The following is an 18,645-nucleotide window of genomic DNA, read 5'->3' on the forward strand; positions in this document are numbered from 1 at the left end:
GGTCTTCATTATGTGATGGAATTCTGAGGAAGTGGGCTCCAGGGCCAATGGAGGGATAGACTTACCAGTGAAAGCAAGCAGGTAAAGAGAACTAGCTTCTTTCTTCTGTGTTCTGTACATAAGATGTCAGAAGAAGGTGTGGCCCAGATTAAAGGGGGATCTTCCCACCTCAAAAGATTTGAATTAAGAGTGGATCTTCCCACTTCAAATTTTCTTTCCACTTTATTTCCCTTCTAGGTTGTCTCTTCTCACTTTCCCTCTTTACCCCTTGATCAACCAGACATGAAGATCTAGTTCAGTAAACCTATACCAGACTCGAGGGTCCACTCTTCCTGGGAGCATCTCTAAGGAGTCATCTTTCTAAGAGTGTCTGCCAAGTTGGGTAATGGTGGTTGGAAGAAAGGAAGAAACATCTATAAAAGTTTCCCTTGCAGGCTAAATAACTTCCCTGTTCCTTCCCACGTTAGCTAAGTGGACACACTGCTGGGGAGTGGGGAGCTGGGAGGGCTGTGGGAGGGGAAAGAAGACATGCCTGCCTCATCATCAGTTCTGGGGACACACTTGACACTAAGGGTCTCCTTATTGTTGCAGTGTTTCTTCTATGTACTCAGGACATGAAGCATCTTTCATGTCAAAATATTTTCCATTGGGGAAATGATAAAACAGCAATCAGTTAAGGCTGGAGCAGAATTGTTTAACATGCTTTATAAAGTCGTTAGACCAATTCCTACTATTACAAAGAAATAAATCAAACAAAAGCTCTCAAAAATCCCCAGACCATATGTCCAAGTGTATAACTGGGAATTCAGATACAGCAGAATAAGGATAGAAAAAACTAAGGGAGAAGTTTTCCCAATCAGGTCAGAGAAACAGGCCACTATGTCTCCACTTCATTTCTCTGGAGCTTGGTGACTATTAGATGATTTTGAGCAACAGAAAATGCCCAGGCAACATTTATGAACCCAGACAAGTGGAGACCAAGGGTTGGCTTTTAAAGCCCATGCTCTATCTTCATTGTATCTGGTTGTATTTACAAGATTCACTAGATCTGCCTTTCTGGGACTCAGTGTCCATTCTATATTTCTATAAGTTGTTCTAGGACTATAGATAGAGTAGACTGGGTGATGGTGATGTCTGTTGAATGTGTTGGTCCCTCCAGAAAAGGGGAGTCTAAGGATCAGAACATCAAAGACCAGCTCTCTGGAGGTAAGCTCAGCCCCTCCTTAATCTGGCTTATGGGTTCCCAGAAAACCAGCATCCAGCCAAAGTGGTAAACTTTTTTTTGGCTGTGGGTTTGGGGAATGGACAGAAATCTTAGCCACAATGGCCACTTCCCTTACTGTGGCACAAATTTCTGCCCAAGCCCGGTTAAGTGTGGGCAACTAGGGTATGTAGGGCAGCCCAGGTTGGGAAGAAACTAGCCAGAGGCTCCTGGGCTCACTCAGAGCTTCATCCAGGTTTGTCACCTGGTACATGTCAGGGCTGATACTTCTTATCATGGCTACCACACTGTGGAAGGTTCTGGGCCTGGGGCCTCTTTTGTCAACACTTCTTCTGGCATTTGCAGGTGAGTCTTGGCCATGGAGAGCCTTGGGAATGCAGAAAAGTGCTCAGAGGCAGCAAAATCCTGTTCTCCACAGTAAGCTGAGTCCTAAGGTTCTTCCTGGGCTGATTGTGCCTTTTCCATACTATAGACTTTTTAGATAAAGGGAGCTAGTGGGGCCTTAGGGATTGGAGGAAGAGCATGTGACATGGAGATAGGGGCTAGGAGGCCTGGTGACAAGGAAAGAACCTGAGTTCTATTATGTCAACTCTTGACTCAGTGACTACTAGGTCTATAAGTGAGGGGGAGAGAGAGAGAGAGAGAGAGAGAGAGAGAGAGAGAGAGAGAGAGAGAGAGAGAGAGAGAGAGAATGAGAGAACATGCAGGGAATAAATTGAAATAATGAGTCCTGGATCCAAAATCAGATGAACTGGCTAAGCCTTCTTTAGTCACTGACTGACTGACTTTGAGCAAGTTATTAATCGTCTCTGCATCCCCTAATCTCTCAAGAAACAGATACCATAATACTATCCTCCCACCATTGAATTGTAGATAAAACTTATACCTGGAAGTATTTTACAACCCTCAGGAGCTATGTTTACATAAAGCAGAAGGAAATATAATCGACTATATCAGAGCCCATGGCTACCTACACTGTTCTCTGTCTTTCTTTGTCATGTAGGGCTACTTGACTCTCTCTTGTAACCTGACTTTGAAAGAAGAGTTCTTGTCACCAGGTCCCTAGAGTATAGCTCTCCGTCTGAACACAGTAGGGATGCAAGGGAAACAGCATGACTTAAGTAAACCGCTGCTCTGAATCTACAAAAAAAAAAAAAAACCTATCCCCAGATAGGGCAGTCTTTATTACTCTAGGGGAGAAACCCTATGTTAGAGTAGTGAGGACTTTGTCACAGTCTCACAACGGTACTGCGTGAGCCTGAAAGAAGGTGTTCCTAGGATGGAGGGTGTTCCTGGTTTTGTCTCACCTGCCTTTGTTCTCAGTTTGTTTCTTGACCTTAGCCATCCTGATGGGGGTAAGATGTAAATCTAGCTTCATTTGTTGTCTTTCTATAGTCCCATGACTTTGATTATTCCCCTCTTCTATCTGAGGATCACCTCCAGGATTGTGTGTAGGGCTGTTTTGATGAACATGAATTTCTTTAACCTGTTTGTGTGTTGGAAAGGTTCTCTTTCTTCTTCAGCTATGGCAGATAGTTTTGTTGGGTATAGTAGTCTAGCTTGGACTTTTAGAAGTTGAAGAGCATTGCTCAAGGCTTTTAAATTTTCCATCGAAATCAGTGGTTAATATGTGGGATTTCCTTCAAATGTGTACCCTCTTTTCAGTATATTTCATGTTTTAACTATAATATGCATGGGAAGTTTTGATTCTGATCTTGTCTATTTGATCTACTGAGTATTTCTTATATCTATGTGGTTGTACCTTTCCTTCGTTTAGGGAATTTCTCTTATGATCTTGTTGAAGATATGGTTTTTGCCATTTATTTGGGATTCTTCTCTTTCATCTATTTCTATAATTAGAATATTTGGTCTTTTTTTCTTCCTTCCTTTCTTTTCTTTTTTGTTTGTTTGTTTTTGTTTTTTCTTTTTGTTTTTCAAGATAGGGTTTCTTTGTGTGGCTATGGCAATCCTGGAACTTGCTCTGTAGACCAGGCTGGTCTCAAACTCACAGGGATTCATCTGCTTCTGCCTCCCAAGTGCTGGGATAAAAGGCCTGTGCTACCACCACTTGGCGAAGATCTTTTTATGTTGCCTCATATTTCTGAATGTTCTTTTTATGTGTTTTTAATTTCTATAATTATATTTACTTGAATGGTCCAATTGTTCTACTTTACCTCCAAAATATGATATTTTATCTTCTATGTGATTCATTCCATTTGTAAGGCTTTCTTCTGAGTTTTCTAATTGTGTTATTGATTATTCAATTCTATCTCCACTACAGTTTAAGTTCTCAATATTTCTGTCTTTACTATTCTGGATTTTGTTTCTCATTTCACTGAGCTACAGATATTTTCTTATGCATTTACTGTCTTCTTCTTCAAATTCACTGAGCTGTGTCTTTGTGTCTTCCTTAAATTTTATGACTTATTTAATAAAGTTTTTAGTACTTTTAAGTTCTGTGTTATGGGGTTCATTTAGGTAATTCACACCACAGAACATTTATGTGGGCCTGTCAGGTTTGAAGAGACAGACAGACTTTCTTATCCTTTCATATTTTTTTTTGTTTTGTGATGTTTTGTGGGCATGTGGACTTATTTCTTTGGTTGAGTGTATGATATGAGATTCTAGCTTCCATTAGATTGGATCCATGCAGGAACTGGGCAAATGGACATAGGCCGGGAATATCTAGTGTATGGTCTGCTCGTTTAGAATTAGGCCTGGGAACAAGGAGTTGGGGCAGGGTAGATGTGGGTCAGAGGAACTCAGCAGACAATAGATGTATGTGAGATAAGAGTCCAGCAACATGACTGTAATTGTAGACATAACACAGGGGCAGGTGGGAGTCAGAGGATGCCCTAGGCAAATAGGGTACTGAGGTTTGCCCCTGGAGCTAGTGGAGATTATATTAGTTATGTGTATAAGAGAGAAGAATTGAGTATGCAAAGGTGATGCTCTCAGACTTCATATCCAGACCTAAGCCTGTGAGTATGGACATGGTGCAGGAGTAGGTGTAGATCAGAGAAACCCAGCAGGAAAAGACTGTGCAAGCTACACTCTCAGAATTAGGGCTGCACTTGTGGGAAGCAATGTTACAGTTTTGTACTAGACTTTATGTTTTTTTAAGCCTCCTAAAGACTTGCTGCCTAAGACAGCCAAAGAGTGGTACAGCTGGGTCATAAGATCCATTTATTTGGTATATGCCCAAGCATTACTCACTCTCTCTCCTCAGTTGCCAAATGTCATTCCTGTGTCCTCTTATATAGGAATAAGTATTTTATTCCTCAGTTTTTTAGTTTTAGTACAGAAAGCCCTGTTTCAATCACCCTTTCAGAGTGACTCCTCATTTTTCTATCTTTGTACATATTGAGTCTCCTGAGGACATCCATTCCCTCATAGAAGTCATATTTTGTTTGCCAGTTGCTTGTTATGGTCCATTTGCACTCCCTCCTCAAAGTCAATACATAGTATTTGCTTCCCTAGTATGGGTGCACTGGAATGCATGTTGACTTGAGGGAGCCATTGCTCTAAGTCTCTGAAAGGCTGACCTCTAGAAAAAGGACAGTTCTCATTCTCTATGGGACAGGCCTTGGGAGGGTTGGCATGCTCTTGCATATTGGTTCCTTCAACCCTGAGAAGGTAGAGTAACTGCTTTGTATTCTTTGTTTTGTTTCAGTTGGGAAGCCTTTCATCACCCTGATAGGCCCAGATCAGAGGACACCCCCTTCCAGTTCAGTGTCTTTTCTCTGTACTGCTGCCCCTTTCAGGTCCATGAATCTCAGTGTCAACTGGTTGAGGAACGACAATGAACATCCAGCCTCAGCCACACATGTGGTACAGGTCAACAATGACTCTTACTCTGTCACAAGCAAAGCATGGGTGACCCTGACCAAGCAAGATATCTTGTCTCAGATCACCTGTGAAGTCACCCATGGAGACCTCAAAGAGCCCCTAAGAATGACCATTAATCTTTCTCAAGTTCTCCGAGGTGAGCGATCAGTGAACTATGTGTTGGGACCATACTGCAGGCATGGAGCGTTTGCTCAAACCCCATTTTACAAATGGGGAGCAGAAATTGATCAATGCCAACCTTGAACACATGAATATGGATTAAAAGTACAGGTTTCATGGGCTGTTCAGCTGGGCTTTGATCTTAGCTGTGTCATAGGCTACAGAATATTGTCCTTGTGTCTTAAATATCCTGTGCCCCAGTTTTCTTCTGCTCCCCAAAATGGAATAAAAACAACACCTACTTTGTAAGTTTCCTCTGAAGATTAAACTAATTGTTCCTTCCAAAACACCAAGAACTATGCCCAATACATTGTAAAATGTCTAGGACTGTTTGGCCTTGCTATTATATGGCCTAGTGTTCCTCTCTGATCACACGTGTCTTATCTATATCATTGTTAATATTTTAATATTTCTAAATATTTATTATTAGTTGGTGGTATAAGACATGTAATCTCAGCTCCTTGGGAAGCCTAGACAGTATATAACAACCTCTAAACCTGTGAGGATTAAGATTGAGTTCGAGGCTAGCCGGAACAATTTAGTGAAATAAAATAAAACTAAACAAAACAAAATAAGTGAAAGAGAGCCAAGGATGCACTTCAGTGGTGGAATGCTTGTCTTCTATGAATAAGGTCCTGAGCTCTGGAAAACGTTCAGTACTGAGTAATTCACTCAATGAATAATGAACAGCTAATGTGCCAGGCACTGCTACAGGTGCTGTGCTTGGAGAGTCCCTGGTCCTGTCGGGGCAATTCACCTTAATAATTCTTGCAATTATATATCATGATATGGAATATTGAAAACTCAGATCAGATTAGATACCCATGTGTCTCCAGCTATGTTTCATGATTATTTATTCTTGTCCCTATTTGTCTTGTACCAAACATATAAAAATTGTTCATTTAAAAAAAAAAACAAGTGACCTCATGATCTCTCTTCACTCATGAACTAAGAGTAACTAACTGTTCAGGAACTGCACAAGATGAAGCCACTTGACCTTCAAGGATGGAGGTCCTCAGAAGGTCCTGCCCCATAGCTGTAGAGCTCCTGACAGCTTGATTCTGAAGAAATAAGAGTGAGTTTTCTTGAAGGGCATGGACCTGATAGGTCAAGCATGCTCCAGTGTCCCACATCCATGAGGATGTAGGCAGCACAAATTAGACTGACTGGATTATAAGACAAGAAAAGAGGGGCTGAAGAAATAGAGTAGTGGAGGCAGAAGGATATGATGTTCAGCATCATCCTGGTTATATAATGAGTCCAAGATCACCTTGAAATTCTTAGGATTCCACCAATTAACCAACCAACCAATCAATCAATCAAAAATCAATCAATCAATCTAAGTGACCCTGAGACAGGTGGATAAGTCAATGCCAAGATTTTTCCCTAGGCTTACTTATTGTTCCTGTCTAGTTATCCCCACACTGAAGATCACCACTGAAGACCCAGAGATCCAAGATCATGCACATCAAAAAGTGAACCTGACTTGTCATGTAAACCACTTCTATCCCCAAGACATGGACCTCATCTGGACTAAGAATGGGCACAAGATCCTGACCATGGAACTTCCTCAGACCACCAGAAACTCTGATGGGACTTACTCTCTACAGCACACATTACAGGTAGATGCCATATTGAATAAGACTGACTTTGTCTGCTGGGTGATCCAGGATGACCAGCCTCCAGTTAAGAACAGCATCACCCTGGGAGCTCCCAGGAAGATCAGAGGTAAGTGCCTTGTTTCCTTCATGTCCTCAGGGCATTGCGGCTAAAGGGCTAGAGACTCAGGGAACCCCTGAGTGAGCGTGGAGAAAGGAAGCCCTTTCCCAGAGAGGATGCTCTTGAAGAGCCACTCCGACCGTATGCCCCTTCTTCCAGATACTTCCACCAAGAAATGACTCTCCTTTGCTGCCCTCATTATATTGCAAATTTTTCTCCTTAACCCTTGGTTGCAAGAAATTACCACAATTAAGCTGGGCTCCAAATAATTTCTGGGAAGGCAATTAATCAAGACAGTGAATTCAGCTGAATGTTTCTAGAAATCAACTTTGAAGAGACCCAGAATTACTGACCCCCTGAGCCAGGAAAAAGAGTCACACAAGATAGGTGTGACTCCCTCTTGTCACCTCTTTCTTTCTCCTCATTTTACTTTTTTTTCTATGCACACATGTTCCTGATGGTAATTTCTTCTGTTTCTACTCTATTTCACACGTTCATGATTCGTAAATTTCTCCCACAAGAGGGCACTGTGACATTGCAATCCAGAACTTCCTTGTTTCTGGGATCCAGAGAAACATACTTCATACTCTGGCACATTTATGCAGGTGTGCAGTCAGAGACAGACAGAGTAATAGGTAAGGCATAGACAAGCCAGGGGTAAGGCAGCATGTGGGCTTGCTGGGCAACCCATTCTCATAGCAAGCTTCCACCTTGATTTCTATCTCGACCTGTGGCAGAACCAGCCTTTTTCTGGCCGCTGTAAGAATTCTCAGAGGTAATAATCTCACTCACCTTTACATTTCTTTGGGTCCTATTTCTGTTGTCCAATAGAAATAAGAGAACTATCCATCCAATGGGACACACAGACCTGGGTGCTAAACTCCAAATGGATGGGTGCCTTTTGATGGGAAGCAAGTGCATAATTTTTACAATTTTTTCTTATTACTATTGTAAGTGTATACATGACTGCTGCATCAACTTCATTTCCACTCCGCACTCCTCCCCCATCCCCCATTCCCTTTCAACTTCACGATCTCTTCGTTACCATCATATATGTATGTATACTTATATAAATGTGACTTGCTAATTAGTTCATACTATGGATTTCCTTTTCTGTCTTATTTTTCCCCTACACCTACACTCAATATATCTAACTGTCACTTGAAGGTGGACCTCATGACAGCATGGCATCAACAGTGACAGACACCACAGGGTCCGCTGGGATTTCTCTGTCTCTCTCTGTCTCTCTCTGTCTCTCTCTCTGTCTCTCTCTGTCTCTGTCTCTCTCTGTCTGTCTCTCTCTCTCTCTCTCTCTCTCTCTCTCTCTCTCTCTCTCTCTCTCTCTCTCCATCAAGGCCTCTTTCTATTTTATGTTAACATATCTTTATAGCTATGGCAAGCTTTCCCAAATCCCTTTACTCAACACCCTGGCTCCTGAGTATATCTACTCACATGCCTGTTCTATTTGGTTAGTATCCTCAGAGAACCTAATGCATATTAGCTATGGAGCACTTACTGCATATCAGCCATGGAGTACTTACTGCATATCAGCCATGGAACACTTACTACTGCATATCAGCCATGGAGTATTTACTGCATATCACCCACATAGCATTAACTACATATCAGCAGCCATGGAGCACTAACTGTATATCAGCCATGGAGCACTTACTGGGTAGAAGTGTTTCCACTGATTGTTATCTCACACTTTGAGAGCTGGAAGGTGGCGCAGGCTCTGATATGAGTGACAGCCAGCAGCAATAGGCTTACAATGCAGCTGTCAGGTTACAAACTAAACATGGTGTTTCTGTATGTCTCTCTTTGTCACCTGAGAATGTAGACCTTAGCATTGTCACAAAACGCTTCTCAAATCCTATTGGAGGGTATTTACTTTTCTTGAAATATCATATCTGTCTATGCTATTCAGCACCCACAGTCAAAAACTTCAATGATGGCTGAGAGCCCAGGCCTGTGACTTTATAGTGTAGGCTCCTCTTCTGCATGCCTCCCTCCCCAGCTCTTGGAGGAAGAACAGGCTTATGTTTGAATTTGGCCAGACTTTGCAGTTGAATGGATCAGTGTCAAACTGAAGGATCAGTGTGGCCAATGCTTATCTGTGGGACTCCAGGTAAAGCAGTTTCCTTTCAAATTTCTTCCATCAATCAATGAGAGCTGCCAAGTGTCCTCTTCCTTGGCTCCTGCATGGTATCTGAACACCAGGACAGCTTTTGCGATGATTATTCCAAGTTTACATGTCCCAAAGCTGGGCTGAAAGCAAGACAGTATTAAAAATCACTGAGAAATATAGAACTAACCTCAGAGATGTAGCTTTTTTTGCTAGGGGAGTATAGAAGGCATATATAGATTTTCGTAAGTTGATTTTTGTATTCTACCACTTTTCTGTTAACAATTTCTAGATGAATCTTTGGAACCTGTTATATATGAGTGTGATAACTCATATAAATGGTCTTCAAGACAAAACTCAATAGGTGCAGAAAAGGCCTTTGACAAAATCCAGCTTGCCTTTATTTTAGTTATAGAAGGACTTTATTTATCATTATGTATCATCTGCAAAGAGGGAAAATTCAACTTACTTTCCTACTCTAACTCCTTTTATTTGTGTCTCCCATTTTGTTGCTCTAGCTGCTGCTCCAACCACTGTTTTGCAAGGGTGGGAAGAGAGAACAGCCCTATGTAGTTGCTGACTTTAACAGAACTGCTTCAAGTTCTTCTCCATTTCAGTTGATGTTGGCTGTGGATTTGTCACATGTTGTTTTTACTTTTGTTGAATTATGTTCCCTGATGCCCTTCTACGACTTATATCGTGAATGCATGTTGAATTCTTGCTAAAAGACCCTTTCTGCATCTATGGAGACAAGCATATGATTTTTGTCTTGAAGTTCTTTGATATGATTTATTAAAAAGGATGGATATATCTTACATATCCATCTTGCATGTCAAGGAGAGAGACAACTTGATAGTGGTGGGTGATTTTTTTAAAAATACATGCCCACATTTAGTTTTCAAGTAATTCATTGAGGAAATTTGCATCTATGTTCATCATGTATATTGGCCTGCAGTTTTTTAAAGAATTTATTTATTTATTCACCTCACAACACAGTATTGGCCCTTCCTCTCCTCCAAGCACCCCCTCATGCAAGACCTCCCCCCATTCCACCTTCCCCTTATCTTTTGAGAAGGGGGAGTCCCCATCCTCTGAGGGTCAACCAACCCCCTGCACATCAAATCACTTCAGGACTAGGTGTATTCACTCTCATTGAGGCCAGACAAGGCTGTCCATTTAGGAGTGCTGGATCCACAGGCAGGCTGGCAACAGGCTCAGAGACAACTCCTGCTCTGGTTGTTGGGGAACCCTCATGAAGACCAAGCTGCTCATCTGTTAAAGATGTACAGGGAGACTAGGTCCAGCCCATGCTTGCTCTTTGGTTTGTGATTCAGTCTCTTGGAGCCCCCAAGGGTCCAGGTCAGTTGACTCTGTTGGTCGTTCTTTGGGGTCCCTGTCCTCATCATGTCCCTAAATCTTTCTCCCAACTCTTTCATAAGACTCCCAGAGCTCCATCTAATATTTGGGTATGAGTCTCTGTATGGGTGGAGCCTCTCAGAGGACAGTTGCGACAGGCTCCTGTCTGTCTGCAAGCATAACAGAGTGTTATTAATAGTGTTAGGGATTGTTTCTTGCCCGTGGGATAGGTCTCAAGTTGGGGCAGTCATTGGTTGGCCATTCCCTCTGTTTCTGCTCTTTGTCCCTGCACATCTTGTAGGCAGGACACATTTTGGGTCAAAGGCTGGGTTGCTGTCCTTATCCTTCCACTGGGAGTCCTGCCTGGATACTGGAAGTGACCACTTCAGGATCCATATCCTTCAGCTAGGAATCTGAGCTAGAGTCACCCCCCCATATACCGTCTGGGCCCTCTCCCCAACACAGGTTTCTGGCACATCCTAGAGATTGCCTCCCCCAGCCAATCTCCCTTCTCTCTCCCCTGCTCTCCCTATATATGATCCACTCCACCCCTCCTCTCTCTGTCTCCACTTCTGCTCAGTTCCCTCCTTCCATCAATCTCTGATGTTTATTTTGTTTCCTCTTCTGAGAAAGATTTAACTGTAATCCCTTGTGTCCTCCTTGTTATTTGGTTTCTTTGGGTCTGCTGATTATAGCGTGGTTTTCACTTATTTTATGGCTAATATCCACTTATAAGTGAGTACATATCATACATGTCCTTTTGGGTCTGAGTTACCTAATTCAGGATGGTATTTTCTAATTCCATCCATTTGCCTGCAAAATTAATGATGACCTTGTTTTTAATGGCTGAGTAGTATTCCATTGTGTAGATACACCGCATTTTTTGTATCCATTCTTTAGTTACGATATATCTAGGTTGTTTCCAGTTTCTGGCTGTTACAAATAAAGTGGCTATGAACATAGTTGTGCATGTGTCCTTCTGGGATGGTAGAGCATCTTTTGGGTGTATGCCCAGGAGTGGTATGGCTGAGTATTGAGGTAGAATTCCCAATCTTCTGAGGAAGTGCCAAATTGATTTCCAGAGTGGCTGTACTAGTTTATACTCCCATCAACAGTAGACGAGAGTTCTCCATGCTCCACAACCTTGACAACATATGCTGTCCTTTGAGTTTTTGATCTTAGTTATTCTGATGCATGTAAGATAGAATCTCAGGTTGTTTTGATTTACATTTCCCTGATAACTAAGGATGTTGAACATTTCTTTAGGTGCTTCTTAGCTATTCCGTGTTCCTCTATTGAGAATTCTCTGATTAGCTCTGTACCCCATTTTTAATTGGGCTATTTGGGTTGTTGGTGTCTAACTTCTTGAGTTCTTTGTGTATTTTGGATATTAGCCCTCTGTTGGATGTAGGGTTGGTGATTTTTTTCCCTATCTGTAGGCTGTTGTTTTGCCCTAATGACAGTGTCCTTTGACTTACAGAAGCTTTTCAGTTCTGTAATAAATGAAGTCTCATTTATTACTTCTTGACCTTAGTGCATGAGCTACTGGTGTTCTGCTCAGGAAGTTGTCTCCTGTACCAAGGAGTTCAAAGCTATTCCCCACTTTCTATTCTATTAGATTAAGTGTGTCTGGTTTTACATTGAGGTGTTTGGTCCATTTGGACTTGAGTTTTGTGTAGGGTGATAAATACAGATTTATTTCCATTCTTCTACATGCAGACATTCAGTTAGACCAGCACCGATTGTTGAAGATGCTTTCCCTTTTCCATTGTATAGTTTTGGCTTCTTTGTCAAACTCAAGTGTTCATAGGTGTGTAGGTTTATTTCTGTGTCTTCAATCAATTCCACTGACCCCCCCCTGTCTGTTTCTGTACTAATACCATGCAGCTTTTATTGCCATTGCTCTGTAGTACAGCTTGAAGTCAGGGGTAGTGATACCTCCAGTGGTTCTTTTATTGTTCAGAATCATTTTAGCTATCCTAGGGGTTTTTGTTTTGTTTTTCTATATGAAGCTGAACATTGTTCTTTCGAGATCTGTGAAGAATTGTGTTGGAATTTTGATGGGGATTGCACTGAATCTGTAGATGGCTTTTGATGAGATAGCCATTTTCACTATGTTAGCCCTACCAATCCATGAGCAAGGGAGATCTTTCCATCTTCTGAGTGATATCTTTCTCAATTTCTTTCTTCAGAGGCTTGAAGCTCTTGTCATACAAGTCTTTCGTTTGCTTAGTTAGAATTACAAGGTGTTTTATATTATTTGTGGCTTTTGTGAAGGGTACTGTTTCCCTAATTTCTTTCTCAGCCCATTTATCATTTGTACAAATACGGAGGGCTGCTGATTTCCTTGAGTTAATTTTGTATCCAGCCATTTTGCTGAGGGTGTTTATCAGCAATTACCCACAGTGTGCAAATACTTCTGGAGCATGGTGTGAAGTTCTGTGGTGTACACCTGGGAGTAAAATATCTAGGTTATGGTCTGTTTTTAACCTTTTTGAGAACTCTCCAAACTGCTTTTCTCAATGGCTGTATTAATTTGTATCTCTGCCAACACTGGATACGGGTTCCTTTCTATCCACATCTTCTCCAACCAACATCTGTTGTCAGATTTGTTGATAGCAGCCTTTCTGACTGGGGTGAGGTGGTATCCCGGAGTAGTTTTAATGTACATTCCTCTGATGGTCAGAGATATTGAACACTTTAAGAAACAGTTGTTGGCTATTTGTGCTTCTTTTATTGAAAACATTCTATTTAGTACATTTGCCCATGTGTTTGTTGATTGGCAGTTTGGTTTCCTTGGTATTTAAATTATGCAGTCCTTTATAAAATCTGGATTTTAGCTTCACTGTAGCTGGTGAAGTGTTTCCTTTCTTTGGCTGTTTGCTCTGTTGATTGCTTCCTTTGCTGTACAAAACCTTTATTTTTACCCAGGCCCATCGGTCGACACTTGTGCGCAGTTCTCATTCTGTTAGTGTTCTATTCAACACAGTCCTGTCTACCCCAGTATCTGTCTTGAATATGCTTTCTTCTTGAAATCCGTTTCCAGTTTTAAATTAAGGTCTTTGATCTATTCTGAATTGATCTTTCTACAAGGTAATAGGCAAGAATCTAATTTAATTCTTCTACAGAGAGAAATCAAGTTTTGCCAGCACCATTTATTGAATAGGATACTGTTTCCCACTGTATAATTTTTGCATGCTTTGTCAAAAAATCAAGCAGGCATAGTTGTTACTTTTTGTTTCTAGGTCTTCTATCCTTGTCTATTGATTTCCCTGTCTGTTTTATGCCAGTACTGGGCTGTCTTTATCACTGTTAGCTCTATACTATAATTCAAGGTCAGATATTGCAGTGCACGCAGTAGTGCTCTTACTCCTTAAGATTGCTTAGGCTATCCATGGTTGTTTGTGGTTCCATATTAATTCCTTGTATTGTTTCTTTCTAAAACTGTGAGCTATGACATCAGAATCTTGAAATGTATTGTGTTAAGTCTGTAATTAATGTTTATAGTGTAGCCACGTTCACAACATTATTCCTACCAGTCTGGAGCATGAAATACCTTCTACTGTCCAGTGCCTTCTGTGATTTTCTTTTTTTATTGTCTAGTACCTCCTGTGATTTTCTTTTTCAATATTTTAAGGTTTTCACTGTAAGACTCTTCTTCTTCTTTGCTTAGATATATTCCTAAGCACTAAATGTTTTTGGAGTTATTTTTCAATTTTCTTTTAAAAGATTAGTTCTTTTATTTTTGAGATCATAATATAATTTTATCATTTTCCCATCCCTTTCCTCACTCCAAGACCTCCCATATAATTCTTCTTTGTCCCTCAAATTAATGGCCTCTTTTTCTCATTAATTACTGTTATATGCTGTATTAACTAAGGATATATAGAGAAATAGAACCCATAGAATTAATGCACACACCACACACACAAATGGCTTGCAGGCTGTACTCCAGCTATCTCCCAACAATGGCTCTACCAATGGAAGGTTCAAGATTCCAGTAGTTGGTCAGTCCACAAGGCTGGCTGGCTGCTTTATTTTTAGATTCTGATAATCTAGATTCAATTTTGTCCATTCTACTTGTAAGTCTTTGTCTGAGTTTTGGATTTGGGTTGCTGAGTTTTTCAATTCCGTCCTTTTTGAGTTTTTATTAACATTTATATTTCCTTATATTTCTTTTCAAATTCTGAATTTTCTGCTTTGTTTTATTCAGCTTTATATTTGTCTTTTCTTGAGCATATCTCACATATTTGTTAATATATCCTTTAAGTTCTTTGGGTTATTTGTGTCTTCTTTAAACTCCTTGAATTTTTCAATGATATTGATCATTTTTCTTTTACATTTTTTTTCATGTGTTTCATCTGGGTAGCTATCAGTGAAAACTGTTTCTGTAGGAACAGTGACTGTTGTTGGTATACTGTCTTGGTAATTCATAGATACGCTTTTTCAATGTGACCTAGGCATGTGGATGTCTTTCCTTGATTGTGTGTCTGAACTATGATTCTTGCCTACTTCCTACTGGCTTGGTGCAAGGACTGTGTGACGAGCTAGATTTGTGTTCAGAGATGGTCTTAGTCCTGGGCAGACTTACTAGGGGGATCCAATGTGAAAGCTGTACTTTTGGAGCTAGAAGTATTCAGATGGGCTTAGGGGAAATTATCAGGGAATTCCAATGGGTGACACTTGCTCCCAGAACTAGACCTGAGTATAGGAATGCCACTTGCAGAGTTGTGGGGCTCTTCAGGGAAAAGCAATTCGTGAGCTCTGGTGTTTACTTATTTTAAGGTAATAACAAACCTTCAGGTGGTCCTTTAAGATTTTAATGTTATAGTTGACACTTGTAATGTGATTATCATGCTACATACACTCAATATTGGCTTCCTTTCTTGTTATCCAGAGAAATAAAATTCACCCTGCATTGCTAATTAAGAGTAAGATTTCTGAAAAATTAACCTTCTGGGGCTCATGTGTGTGTGATGGGGAGGGGGTACAGATGTAGTTCGAGTGGACACCAACATTTATGCTGCCACATTTTCTGTATGACATGCCTGTGGGCATTAAGGAATCTCCCTTTAGTAGTGAGAGAAAGAGAGTATAAGGTCAGAGGCCAGACCCTGAGACTAGACTACCTGTTTTGAACTCCTGACTATGTCATTAATTTGGACTTGTTCTCCTATCCATTATTTGATACATCCAAGAAGAACCTGTTTGCTCTGGGTGTGTTTTCTGTGGTGTTGGTCTTCTGAGATGCACATCCCTTTGGTCTTACTGTTTGCCATCTGCTAAAAGCTTCAGAATCCTCCTATCAGAAGGAAATATTAACGTCTCTATAAAAGAGGAAGTGATGGAACTTTACAAGATGGATTCCAGGCAATTGTTCACACTGGAAATTGATGTGATATGTGGCTTCTCTTCTTGCAGGAAGGACAGAGTATTCTCACCACCTTGAAGGCCCCCTGCAGCGGTTTCCACCTGGATCAAGCATCCAATTGAAGTACACATCCTCTGCACTACAAACTCGTCAGGTTACTGTGACCTGGCTCAAAAACAACCACACCCGTCTCCAGTCCCAGACCAGCGTCTTCTCCAATGGAGAGACCTACAATGTGACTAGCACTGCGATCGTCTCACTGGAGAGTGATGACATATTATCATTAGTTCTCTGCCTGGTTGAGCACAAGTCATTAGTAGTTTTCCAGAAAGTCATCTACTTGGGCCAGTACCTCTGTGGTAAGACTTTTCTCTTTCTGGGTGAGGTAGGCTGTGGGCTTCTCTTGGTGTTGGTTTATTCACTGAAATGGCCTTAGTTGGTAGTGACACTAGAAATGAAATCTGTAAAGTACTTAGTGCTATGTTCAGGCTGACTAGGCAGAGGTTTTGTTGTTACACTTATTTAAAGTAACACTCATAGCTCATTTCCTTCATCTGAAAACCATAGGCTACTTAGGCTACTTACCCAATGGGATTTCATTTCAGTATTGCTGGTCTATAGAAAAAATACTTGAAGGGCTTTGCAGTCTTCTAAATTTTAGGGACTATGTTGTATCCTTGGATCATTGCTCCTATCTGGATTTGAGTCTAAATTTTCCTTCTTTGTTGTTGGTTGTCACAAGATACACTGATGCTTGCCACATCTGTAAAATCAAAACAACAGATTTGCAATTTGCTAAATGGATTTGATACCTCATTTTCTATAGCTCAAAATGAAAAGAAGAAACATTGGGAGGTCCCTTATTATCTATCCACCTATCCAAACTTGTGTTTTCTCTTTCTCTATTCCAATTCCTAAATCCTTATTTGTGGCAGGCACTGGGTTGGACCCTTGAAGATGATCCCATCCTCAAAGAACTTCCAGTAGATTTCCTGCACTAATTCTCGGCTTTATCTGGATTTTTGTCAGTTCCCCCGGCAGTGAGAGTGTCCCAATCTTCAACTGACTCCAGTTTGGTGACTGTCACTTGCCATGTGCAGAGATTCTATCCCCAGGAGGTATATCTCTCCTGGCTGGAAGACTGCCATGTGATCAGGAGAATAGAGCAACCTACACCTAAGAGGAATGAGGATGGGTCCTACACTCTGGAAGTCCTGCAGTTGGTAAACACATCAGTGGAGAGGTCTGATCAAGTACTCACTTGCAAGGTAGAACATGAGGAACATCCTCCCATCCAGGCCAGCATTGTATTGTCTGCAGCATCCTTTCCCACATCCAAAGCCATCAGGAGCCTGAGTAAGTTTGCCTTTGTCCTTGTGGGCATATGGGAGTCACCTGGGTTTCCTTGCTGCATTTCAGAAGACTCTAAGGAGACAGGTTTCATAGTCAGGAAAGTCTTGTTCAGATCAGGAGTCTGAGGTTTCGTCCACAGACAGAATGGTATCCAGTCAGTAGCTTCCTTTAGGGTGACCACCTAGAATGGTACTTTCATTTCTATTGGAAGAATGCTCTACCAGTTCATCCTCTTTGAAAATGCCCTAGAGAAAGTTTAGCTTAGTGCTGATCCACTAGTGACCATGAGAGTTTGTCACCAAGTCTCTGGTTTAAAGTAGTCTCAGGTGTATGGAAGTAAGCTTGCATGTACACTGTCCTATAAGACTTACTTGAACATGCATATCTGGGAACTGCCTTATGCCCACTCCAATGATAATTATTTTACTTCATTTTTTTTGAATGAACATATAACTCTTATTCAACAATTTCCTTACATGTAATAAACAGGCTCCTAATTTGTAGAATCCTTTTGAAAATTAAACATTAATATATAATAAATACAAAACTGGTATGTTATCTACACTAAATATCAGCTGTTAATATTATTTGTTTTTATGTAAAATTGTTTTCAAATTAATTTCCAATAATTACAGTTGTGTAAATTTAGTCAACACTGTCAACTATCTCTCAGAGATTCCATTTCTTCACCTATAAGATGTTAATGATAATAACAATGTTCAAGGATTACAACAAATGTTACTTTAAGTGACCACAAGACCTTAGAGGGAAGACAATGATTATATTCGTGTTGGCATGTTAGCCCAAGGATGGGCTCAGAATTGGGGAACACTTGGAACTACCTGGCTACCAATCTCAGATTAATCATTTCAACTCACATTTCACTCTTTGTTGACCCCTTTGATGTGTGTATTTTAGGTTCAGAGAAATCTATCCACGTTTTTGTGGCCTTCCTTCTGTGCCTCAAGTTACTTCTGGTGGTGTGTTTACTAGTCATCTACATGTATAGGCGATGGAGCCTGTGACAAGTGAGTTTGAAAATGGTCCTTTGTTTTTTGAGAGTGAGGTCACAGCCATGGTCATGGGTAGCAAGAGAACTTCAGGGTAAACACATGAGATTCACAGAGTATGCCTTCAAAGATTCCCACAAATGTTATCTACCCTCAAGAGGAAATTGTGAATATTCTTATTTTCTCCAAATATCTTTTGGAGTTCTTAGAGGTTCCCAACCCTGTGCATTGTGTGATATCCTGGAGTTGGAATTTTTTATAGTTATGTTTCTTATAATTCCAGAGGTAAGAGTTGAAGGTGTGGGAATGGAATAATAGTCAAGACCTAAACTCCAAAGAGTCTGCCCACACATTGTTAAATTGTCCTTTGACGTCAACCAATCTAAAAGAATGGACATGCTAACTGGTGAGAAAAAAATGAATGTGCATATGGAAGAGAGGTCAGGTCCCAGAAAGACATGTGAGTTGGAGTAGACAGAGA

General features: G+C 40.8%; 1 gene segment (V, D, J or C); it reads left to right on the forward strand.

Annotated features, from left to right (window-relative positions):
* Positions 1–1,473: 1,473 nt before the first annotated feature.
* LOC110290436 (Ig mu chain C region-like) lies at positions 1,474–18,179 on the forward strand. The segment is given in 6 exon segments: positions 1,474–1,567; positions 4,896–5,207; positions 6,644–6,958; positions 15,852–16,160; positions 16,831–17,157; positions 18,073–18,179. Coding segments are annotated over 6 exon segments (1,464 nt in total).
* The last annotated feature ends 466 nt before the right edge of the window (positions 18,180–18,645 follow it).

Source organism: Mus caroli, unplaced genomic scaffold, assembly GCF_978045245.1.
Source record: "Mus caroli unplaced genomic scaffold, Mus_caroli_1 scaffold_2, whole genome shotgun sequence".
Lineage (NCBI taxonomy): Eukaryota > Metazoa > Chordata > Mammalia > Rodentia > Muridae > Mus > Mus caroli.